General features: G+C 38.6%; 1 protein-coding gene across 1 annotated transcript in view; it reads left to right on the top strand.

The window, feature by feature from the left end:
- Positions 1–2,438: 2,438 nt before the first annotated feature.
- LOC122794989 (RING finger protein 207-like) overlaps positions 2,439–11,543 on the top strand; it is a 163,998-nt gene continuing 154,893 nt past the window's right edge. The window contains exon 1 of the mRNA XM_044063579.1: positions 2,439–2,600. Within this exon, the coding sequence (XP_043919514.1) occupies positions 2,439–2,600 (162 nt within the window). The remainder of the gene's footprint in view (positions 2,601–11,543) is intronic.

The raw sequence follows: 11,543 nt of genomic DNA on the forward strand, positions 1-11,543 counted from the left end.
TTCACCTTTTTATCCAAACAATAGAATTTGCATTGCTACTAACTAAAATATCGTTATATTGTAACATCTAACTGGAAATTTATATCTGATATTGCAAGCAGTTTTGTAACTTGTATACTATGTTAAAGTAATCTACAACTTCTTCTCTCATGTTCTTGTAAACTGTATTCTCTCTTTTTTTAATTGTGCTGGAGATTTTCTCCCCAGGACTCCGCTAAAAACGGACATCTGTTGTCCAGTCGGACTATCCTGGTTAACAAATGTGAAATAAATAAAAATAAATGGTACTCCATGTAGCGATTAAGACAATGTGCTGCCTTCTAAATCAGGATGAGATGCATTGAAATTAGTGAGGATAAAATGGCAGTTGTGTGCATTTAGTATCGGACTACTTTTTGTTTAATAGGTGAACTCACATGTGGCTTTTTATACTGGTGCCTGATGTAGTGTTTCAGTGGACTTTGTCTGTCCGCCATTATATCAGTTTTTTTATTAAAGAGGTATTACCGCTGATCAACAGACAGGGTGAAACAAATGTATTGAAAGTATACGTACAGTATGATTTTACTTAAAATATCATATTTGACAAGACATGGCAACATTTCTTTCACCTGGGGATTGGTATAATGGTTAAGGTGTTTACCTCAGACGCAAGGTACAGGGTTTGATTCGTGCCTTCAGAAGTGAAATTGGCTAGGCTTAAAATGGCCCACAGGGGCATTTAGCCTAGTGCTTATCCTCTAATCGGAAATTCGCCCCCCCCCCCCAAGTCTGGTTCCTATGTCTCTGATAGAGGAGGCAGTCAGTAAACCACCACTTATTTAAAACAAATTTGTAGGTCACGTTTGGGTTGCATAGCTAAGTTATAAGGACCTTAGTGGTTATTAGCTTAGTATACACCTATGAACCTACTGCAAATAGGATGAGGCCTAAATGTCACATACTGACAAAGATGATATGCTATCATGTAAATTAGGACTGAGATGCTGTGAACTCAAGGGAGAATGGCAGTTTTGAGTTCATTTTGTTAATTAGTATGCTACTATAATTCTCTGAAAATTATAACAAACTGTTATAAAGGAACTAACATATAACCTCTTACATTAGGTACCAAATGCATTTTTTCAAAGGACTGTAGGAATCATGGCTTGGCAGTGTACCTGTCTATTTACTGGGCCTCAAACACGTACCCTACATAGATAGGCTAAAAGCCTAAACCCTTCCACTTCCTCCCAAATCACTGCAATTAAATATAGCCAAAGAATCCAAGTTTAAAACAAATTACTCCCAATATACAACACTTCTCCCTTGGCTGCAATTACATGTTTGAATTGAAACCTAGTGGACAAATAGGAGGGACCCTATTGCTGAATAAATTTCAACTTAACATTACTATTACCTCCCAAGGAAATGGTATTTTAGAATCAGAACCCATCTGTTACTTGCAAAACTTCTAGCAATCAGTTTAACAACCCACTTTTTGTCACCACTGCCTACGTTCCACAACCTACTTCTCTTAAAACCTTTCAAGCTATTATACACAGCATTTAATAATTTCAACATTTCCAACCAAGGGAGAGAAGAAAAACATCCAACAGAACTTCAGTGTTAATTTTCTGTACCAGAAAGCTAACAGCAACACAGAATATTTAGCCAAAATTGACGTCATACAAACATACAATGAAACTAACATGTCCCAAATCCCCTATCAAGCCATCTCCCCTTTGATCTAAAAAATAACCAACATTCCGTCTAATATCTCAGACATTATCCCCAACCCTAATTTTGGTGACCATTATACTTCACCTTCAATATTAACAACCTCTCACTCAGAATACCTCAAAATTGTACATCTCAAAACTCACCACTTTACACTAACTGCCACTACTCTCCACTTAGGACTCTAGCATGGCCAAAGAATTACTTACATCCATCCTTCTTACCCAAAAGGAATTTTTCCTGTGTTTGTGTACCGCAGAGATGTCTGTATTCTCTAGGGAGAGGACAGCTTGGAAGGAGGGGAGCTTCTTGTTTAGACTCCTGGCATTGAGCAGTAACAATTTTAGATTTCACTATGTTGGGAAGGTTTGTTAATCAATTGCCTAAAAAAGGCAATATGAGGGAGGACATTGTTTTAGCCAATAAAATGAAAGTCTAGAGGAGACAGGTGCAGACCATACCTGGCAAACTAATGCGGTTCATTTACAGCGTCCTCTCAGGCTGACAAAAACTGTACCCCTCTACAATGATACTGGAAACTAAATCAACTGTAAAAGTTAATCATCTTCTGCTTGTAATGTGGCATGTGAAGGTAGAAGCTGCTTAATGCCAGACATGCCAGTCTTTGGCACATAATCAGAGGGTTCTGCGAGGTCTTTCTTCATATAGTCTAGGGAGGTACACCTCAGGTCATTTGAGCCTACATGAACCAAGACTGAATGACGCTGGTAACGGTGGTGCAACGACCTGAGCATGACTTGCCGGATCCTGACCCCTTGCTTCTCAGTGTTCAGCCTAGTGAGTGGAGCATTAGTATGTGTACAATGGAGTTCCCTAGGACTGCAGTCCTGGGTAATGTATTGGCTCGCCTTATGGGCTTGGTAGTTTAATAAGAACAAATGACAGGATCTTCGTGAAATGCAGCATGGAAAACAAAAATACCCAAGGGGTACTGGTTAATAAACCATCAATATGACACAGGGAGAAATATAAAGTTTGCTGTAGTTAAGGAAAAAAAAAAATCTGACAGTAAGGAGAAAAGCAGGAAGCTAAACTTACCAAAGGAACAATTCAACACCAACATAAAGAAATCAAAACACCAGTACAAAGTACAGTTATGTGAACTCACTATAAAAGATGTCCAAATCATTTATTTGCATTTCTTTACCTGGAAAGTCCAGTGGGCCCAAAGAACCTATTTTCAGTGGAGGCCCAGCAGAAAAGCTCCACAATGGTAGCTAGTATAACAGTACAAAGTATATAAAACAATTAGTAGGTATGAGCAATAATTAAAGTACACAATGTACATAATATACAATAATAAAAACCGTGCAAACGTACAAATTTATAAAGTTATAGTAAAAAATATGCGGGGTTTGAGTGTCACAAGGGATAATTAGCTAGGCTTAAAATGGCTCACAAGGGCAGTTAGCTTAGTACTAATCTATGAACCTATAAATAGTACAACAGAAAATTACTACTACTCAAAACAAATTAAGTTAAGGAGGGTTTTGAACAGGTGAAGGTAAGTCAATGTGCGAGTAACTCGGGTGTAGGGAATCAAGTTATGGATGGATGAGATGAGACATCTGCATTGCCATAGGGTGGAAAGGTGTTGCCTCAGAGATATTTTGAAAGAGGAGATATTACTGGAGGTTCTGATAGCTAGTGGGAGGGAGCTCCAAAGCCTGGCAATGGAGGAGGAGTAAAGCACGTTACCAGCTGGGAGTTAGGTTTGTCTACTTGGAGAAGGAGTGGATTTCAGATCTAAGTTGACTATTAGGACTGTAGTGGGTTTAGATGGAAGACCGAGCTGGGCAGTCTGAGGGTTTGTAGATGATTTTATGTGCTGTGATTAGCCGTAGATAGGTTAAATAAAAGTGGACGTTCGAGCCACTTCAGTGATTTTAGGGCAATGCAGGGATTTTGGATTTGTTGCAAACTTGGCTACCTTGTTGTAACACTGAGTCAAGCTTGGCTTTTAGGGTGAAGTGGATACTGATAAGGAGAGGAGCCGAGACGAGTTTATGCTTAGAACAGTTAAGATAGTATTTACGGCGATAGAGGGTACTTGGTTTATAGTTTGTTGTTTTGATATCACTGTGGATGTTAAGGTCAAAAGACAGGTTTTCATTAATAATAACTCCTAGTAATTTAGTGTATAGCAGTGTTATTTTGAGAATGAATGGTGAAGTCTGTCTTGTTAACAGAGATTTTTCTCGGGAGTAAATACTAACAATTTTGCTTTGTTTGGGTTTAGAGCTAGATGATTATTGGCCATCCAGATTTCAGTGGTGGTGAAGGCATTTTGGCTCATCTGCAGGAGTTCTGCTGTTGATTTAGCAGAGCAAGTAGTTGAATCACCTGCATATTATACAACAGTTATGTTTTTAAGGCTGGTATGGAAGCCATTTATAAAAATGCTGAAGAGGAGGGGTCCTAAGATAGAGCCTTCGGGGACACCTGTAGATGACTCAAGAAATGGAGGGAGAGAGTCGAGTCATCCAGTAGACTGTTGCCTACATTTTGGATAGTTGGTGAACCAACTTAGAGTTTGGAGGGGGGGGGGGTACTCAGGGTAGAGAATTTAGTGAGGAGAAAGTGGTAAGACACTGTATGAGGGTGGATACAAATTTACCAGAGTTTCTAGCTCGACTGTGTCCATAAAAGAAATGAGGGCAGTACAGTAGTGGTACTGTGGCCAGTAGGGGAGAGAGACTGGTTTAGTTGTAGATAGATTTTGGAGGATTTTAGCAAGAAGGGAAAGAATGGCGATGGATATGAAATTAGACATATCCTTGTTATTGCCACCTTTATGGAGAAGAATGTATGCCTTTTTCCATAAGGTGGGCACATAGGACAGGCAATAGATTTTGCTGACATTTGGAGATATTCTGGAGGTAAGCTATCAGGGGCACAGAAGCTAGGTTTCAGTTGGAGAAGTTTAGTTATGATGGAGATGGGAATATGGGGAAAAAGAAAAGGTGATTGGGTTAGAGGTAGTATCTTGATAGGGAGGTGATGGTAGTTGGTGTTGGATTTAGTTTGGGGAAAGGTAGTGGTGAGTTTGGCTATAGTGTTGAAATGTGAATTGAATGACTTCACTGGCAGTTTTCTTGGGGAATGGGCATGGGTTGTTTTTTTTGTACCAGGGTTAATTAGAGATGAAATGGAGCTCCAAAATTTCTTGGTGTTTCACTTGGTTACAGATTTGTCTAAATTGTAACAGATCAGCAGGATTCTTCTGCTTTTACCATTTTTCCATATTTTGTCCCTTGCAGAAATTATTTGCTTGGTAGGTTTAGTAAGCCATGGGGAGGTGCTTAATTCTTTTTTGTATAACTGGGGCTCGTTTACTTAGGGTGGTTCGAAATGGGACAGCTTACATTGATGTTGGGAGGGTATTGAAATGATTTTATGAATTATATAAGCTGGAAGACGGTACTGAACTGATTTTATGAATTATACAGGCTGGAAGATGGTCATTAATGCCACAAGAAAGTGTTCTTGCTGTTGCAATTTTGTTTGGGTCAGAGACTAGTATCCAGTCTAGCGTTGCGCCTCTGCCATTATTTTTGTTTGGTCTGGTTGTACCTGCTGTCAGCTATGTGAAATTAAAGAGGTTAACACTGGGTACTGGAGAGTGCTCTAAGTAGTTTAGCCAGTTTACATTTACATCCCCCTAGTATAATTGTCGTTACTTGTATTGTTTTATATCGATGCAAGAACATCTTCTAGAAAGAGAATATAGGTTCATAGGTAAGTACTAGGCTATCTGCCAAAAGGGCATCTATAAGCCTAGCCAGAATGTGTTGGCTTTCGCCACCCCCTTAGATTAGTTCCCTGTGTCTCTGTCCAGCAGAGCCATTAGTTCCCTGTGTCTCTGTCCAGCAGAGCCACTGCAGTCATCCCCGGGGTACATTTTCTGTTTCCCATCCACTCATCAAGGTTTCTCTTGAAGAGTGTTAGTGAGGGGCTCTGTATTGTTGCCTGGGGAGATGTATATGGCTATGATACAGAGATATTTAGAATTCCAGTATCTTCAAGAATAAAACAGAATATGGCTTCTTACAGGTGGGCATGTTCTGGAGGGCTCCAACAACCCCCCCCCCCAATGACAGTCCCATTCCCCATCCAACAAACCTGCTCCCTCCCAGCCAGTAAGGACAGACCGTGAATAAGAACAATTTACTCAAATCATAGGGCCACAACCTTCAAAAAGGCTACTGTTTACCTGCCAAAAAAAATTGCAACATAATTGCCCAGACCTCTGTTCCAACAAATAAAGAAATGTATGCTGCTGGTATGCTGCTGTTCTCTGGCTTTCTTAAGGTAACAACAAGGTTGCCTTTGTGCTTGCCCCCTCTCCAGACATACCCCTATCATAACTCTATGCTACAACAGCAACACAAAGTAATACAGTAAACTCTGTTAACCGGCACCCATGGGGATTGGTAGACGCCGGATAACTTGGGAGTTACTATTAAAAATAGACCTGACTAATACTGTACTCTATACTATTTGTTTGGTTTGACTTGTTCTCAGGTTGGGGGGAGAGAATTTATTCCCATCTTCCTTCTTAAAACTCAAAACGTAAGGTACATTTCTGTGTGTGTGTGTGTGTGTGTGTGTGTGTGTGTGTGTGTGTGTGTGTGTGTGGGGTGGGGGACAGAAAGTGCAACACATGAAAATTGTATTGCATTTCTTCGATATTTGTTTTCCAGTTGCTTAAGAGTGCAGATTGAGTTTCAGTTACTGTACCAGGCAATTCCTTTCTGTGGCCTCTGCCATGTATAGGTTTAGCTACGCTGAACGACCATCTCTCACGCATAGACATAAGAAACAGTACTGAACAAAAATGGCAACAAGGTAACAGATCAACTATATTCAAAACACAAAATATTCCAAAAGTGGAAAATAAAGAAAAAACCTTGAACAAAACGGGAATAGCTGTGGACACCTATTAATGGGGTCAAGTTTTTTCAAAAAGCTGCATCGTGTGTTAAACCCAATTCATCATTCCAGTCCTTGTAATATGAAGACAACTCCAGTAGCAAACATTGTAAAGAAAATTGACAGAGAAAAAAAAAATAAATAAGTTTGACGCCGCATGTCATGCTCTAAAAGCCCTTTTTAACAAACCAGAGAACCACTTTTACTTAGACAACCAAGTCTTAGGGTTTGACAGTAATTCCTAATTTACTTTTTGCACCACAGCATATGGCACCTAAAGTAACGTATTTTGCTGTACGTCAGTCCAAACATCACCGACCTTTTTATTAAAATCCTTTGTAATTTAGTATTTTTAAGCCAAAATTGTAAACTTTCAACAAACTGTATCCTCAGTTATGCCAGCATGGGGATAGTTTAAGGATACATATCCATCCCTGCAGGAACACTGCTGAGACATGGATACATTTACTTGGGCCTTAAAGTTTACAAAACTGAAATCACCCAAAGGCGAAATGCATCACAACACTACCAACACATGCTGCCACACAACAAAAACTCAGGGAAGCTCCAGAAAGATACGGAAAAGGGTAAAAGGTGAAAGACTGCATACAGAAAACTGGAAGAGCATTCCAAGCTCTTGCTCAGATTTCCATTTACTTCACTGCAGCAAAGAACTTAAGATGTGTCAACCAAAACACATTTCACCCACCTGAAAAGTGTAATGCTACTAACTAATGCATCTAACCTTAAGTCCACAGTGAGCACTAAAAAAAAAAAATCATATCACAAGTTACTACTGATAAATATTAAGAATGTCTAGAATACTTAAAATACAGCACTATAGCTTATGCACTGCCACTACCAGAAAAACTCAAAGTCTTTGCACTGGAATAATTTCTCCCCCAAGATTACCACCATAACCGAGGCAAGAACAGTCCACCACTGGAACTTGGCAAAGGGGAATGACTCAAATGGCTTGACAAGATTACTATTTTAAGACTATTTTTTTTTTTTTACTAGCACACTTAATCCCATTACATTTCATGAAATGTGAAGTACTGTACACAATTTTTACATACAATTCAGCCCTCCACTCTTGGCAAAAAGTTGAATCTTCACATTGAGGTTCCAAGAAATCTCAGTATCTAGTTAAAACACCCCATATGAAATGCATTCCACCCCATACACTGTGCAAGTCTCTTAAGACAGCGGTCAACAAACATGGTAGCCAGAGTACCATTACAAAAGTTAAGGTGTCTGATAAATGATAGGTGTCTGGGCATTCCTACTGTATTTAATCCCTTGAGACATCACATGGGCAAGTTACAGCTTTACCAACACTGGGAGAGGCGATCTTTAAATAAACCAATAACATGCATTTTCAGTATTAACAGTATAATGAATGCAACAATGTATGTTAAGAGGACAATTCCCAATACCATGAAGTTCCAACTTCAACCAGTTTTCTTTAAGCAGCTTAATCTTATAGATGCTACAAAAACAAATTAGTAATCACTAAACAGCAATATGCAGCTCAAACAGCAGCATTATGGCAAATCAGAAGTATGGCCAACAAATCAGTTTTACAGACCTGATATTTTTCCCTTCCTGGCAAATAACTCTGCAATGAGTTTGGTTCTTTGACAGGATTTTGATTATACACTGTTTCACAATGTAATCTATACAACACTCCAAATTTTTCCTTGGAACATATAACCATACAAATTCAGTTTTGATACATATGCATCAAGCACATGGAAAACCAAGATTAAGTACCCAAACTGGGACAAACTTAAGGCATTTAAAGTAGAGAGTACTACCAGTGACTCACTTTTGTTAAAACAGCAGAGTTAAGAGGATGCAAGAGCTTTAAAAGGCACAATGTACTCTATGCCGTTACACAAGGTGTGCGCGCCAGTGTAGCAGCATCAAGTGCATTAACAGCTTTTAAATCTGCTGGAAGATCAAAGCTATGCTGCTGCTGCTGGGTGATAAACACACTACAGCTTTCAAAAATGTAAAACTGGCACTCCTGCACACATATGCTCTCACACTGGCAGTAAGTAAGAGAAGATAAAGCTCTTACTTGCCCCACATGCTACGCTGACTTATTACAAGTTCCTCTGATCCTAAACTCTATTACACACAAACTCAGAAATGAATGCCAAGATTCACTGTTCAAGCTTCCTTTCACACAAGCTCGAGGATTTCTTGAAAGCTATTTTGTAACCAATCTGATTAGGTTCAGAGATAGCATCATCTATTTCTGTGCTAAATTCATAGTCTATTCTTCATTAATATGTACTGCCTAGCACTGCAAAGTTATGAACACCTAGACTTAAGCGCTCAAAAGTCAAAGGCTCACAAATATAGGAACAATGCTGATAATGGATGAATTCTAAAAGAACTATTGATACTAAAATACTTTGCCTAGCTGATGGTTATAGCTTACCTAACTTCTGAGATAAGCCACCCATTATGTATTTATGTTGCTAAAGGAGTAACAATCAGAACATTTATTGGATGTTCAGAACCAAGGTCTTAGTGAACTGGGCTGCTTAACCTTCACAAAACAGAATGCTACTGCTCTGCAGCCAAAATATTAAATCCAGCAAATCAGAAACTGTAATGATGTGTGTGTGTGTGTGTGTGTGTGGGGGGGGGGGGGGGGGGGGGTAGCCAAGATGCCAGTCTGATAGCAGCAGAAATCCATAGCTCTGCTTAGATTTTAATACCCGGACAGGAAATGTACTTTAATTTTTAGAAAAATCTAAGTATGCAAAAGGACAGATTAACAGACTATTACTTTCTAAAAATTAATACAATAGCAAGTGAAGAAAGAGCTACATCTTATAACAACAAATATCCAAGAACTGTCACTAAAAATGGACAAGTTTGAAAAAATTAATATTATACGACCCCCCATTAATATTCCAAAATGTGCATGCTGACGAGTCAGCGTGCACGTTGTAAATCAGACTTGTACTAATGGAAAAAGGTCCGGTCGCCCGGACTTTTTCCATTAGTACAAGTCTTTTTTTTTTTTTTTTACAGCAACGGAGAAAGCAAGATCTCCGTTGCTTTTTAGAAAGTGTCTCGCTATGTTAAAGGAGTTTAACACAGTGAGACAGATTTAAAAAAAGCAACAGAACTTTCTCAGTTGCTTTTTTTAAAGCTGTCTCGCTATGTTAAACTCCTTTAACACAGCGAGACACTTTCTAAAAAGCAACGGAGCTCTTGCATTCTCCATTGCTTCCACCCACAGCTCTGATATACAGAGTAAGCATACGCACGCGCAGTACATCAGACCTGCCGCAGAATACCGCGGCAGCAAGGAGGCATTATACAGTGCCATTATTTAAGAAACTAAGTTTTTTTTTTCCTTGCAATAACCCACTTCTGGGTGTGGGTAATGCTGGATTTACCCACGGTTGTCTTTGTTTGGCCACTCAGGCTTTGCCCTCGTGACTAAACCATGGGTAAATCCAGCATTACCCACACCCAGGCATGGGTTATTGCTTAATTATCAAACAAGAATGCAGTAGAGAACTGAAACTTCTAAATGGAATAGTAAAAAAAAAAAAAAAATCTAAACAGATTCTTGCCTTAGAGAAAACAGTAACTGACCTGGATATTAGAGTGACAGAAAATGAACAGGACAATGAATTTCTTCTGAAACAAAACACCAGGCTGATTGAGAAACAAAGACCTTGAAAGTGGTTTTCATCAGCACTAAACATGCCGGAATCCCTCCCTCTCATTTGGAACTGAGAGGGCTCATCGGTCCATGACAAATCCAGCTTCGTCTCAGAGTTCATCTAACCCCAGGTCTATAATAGTTAAGATTTCTTTCCCCACAAGACAAGGGCTTAGTGCTAAAATTAGCTTGGACCAATTCTCCTATCAAGACGGGTGAAAAAAACTTATTAGTTTTGACAATGACTACACCTCTACAGTAATATCCAGGAGAAAGGAGTGCGTTCTTCTAAGTCCTTGAAAACAGCCAATATTAAAGCTCAAATTATTTTCCCTGAAAGAATAAAAAAATCCTTGACTGAAGGAGTGAAGATCTTGGATTCTCTACAAGAAGCAGTAGAATTTACCTAAAAGAAGAAAATACTGTCGGACACAGAAGAAATGGAATGGTCATCTCACAGTTTGAAGAGACGGGCAACAAAAAAATTTGATGACCTGTGAAGGAAGGAGCAAACAAAACTAAAGGACAAATGAGTAAATTCCTTCTAATTTCAAAACTGCTTTGTTTTATGAATCATAATATATTTGATTCTGGAAAAATCTCTATACTGTAAGGTAATGTGAATCGTCTTTATTATTAACTCTCTATCTTTCTATATCTACTTTTCTAATTACATATAGTACTAAGTATTTACATAACATTCTCTCTCTGTCTTCTTTCTTTCTATTCCTTTGTGTTACTAATGTTCCTTTTCTCTCTTTTCCCCACTATAAGGACTTTACATACTTTTCCCTTTTAAATAACTACAAACAACATATCTTCTAATTCTTCAGTAGCTGTATAATTTGACTTAATACCAAAGTGCACTTTTTCTAGTGGGTCAGTGGTGGGGTAACAATACGTTTCTGATAGTGTTTCTAACTTAGACTCTGTTTAGACACATATAAACATTAATGCAATACATTAATAGTGTTTTACAGATATATATATGTATATAAATAAATAAAAGTATAGGTTATTTTCTTCTTTCTCTGGTCTGGTTAACTGGTGGGTAAATAACTGAAAAGTTATATAAAATGATTTCTGATTTGAGTCAGCTGTTGCTTCTAAACAGCTGAAAGGGTTACTTTTTCATGATGTTTTGTGAGGAAACTGGGTCTGTGTGACTGTTCTC

The sequence above is a fragment of the Protopterus annectens genome, chromosome 2.part1, assembly GCF_019279795.1.
Source record: "Protopterus annectens isolate FY-2018-M chromosome 2.part1, PAN1.0, whole genome shotgun sequence".
Taxonomy (NCBI): domain Eukaryota; kingdom Metazoa; phylum Chordata; order Ceratodontiformes; family Protopteridae; genus Protopterus; species Protopterus annectens.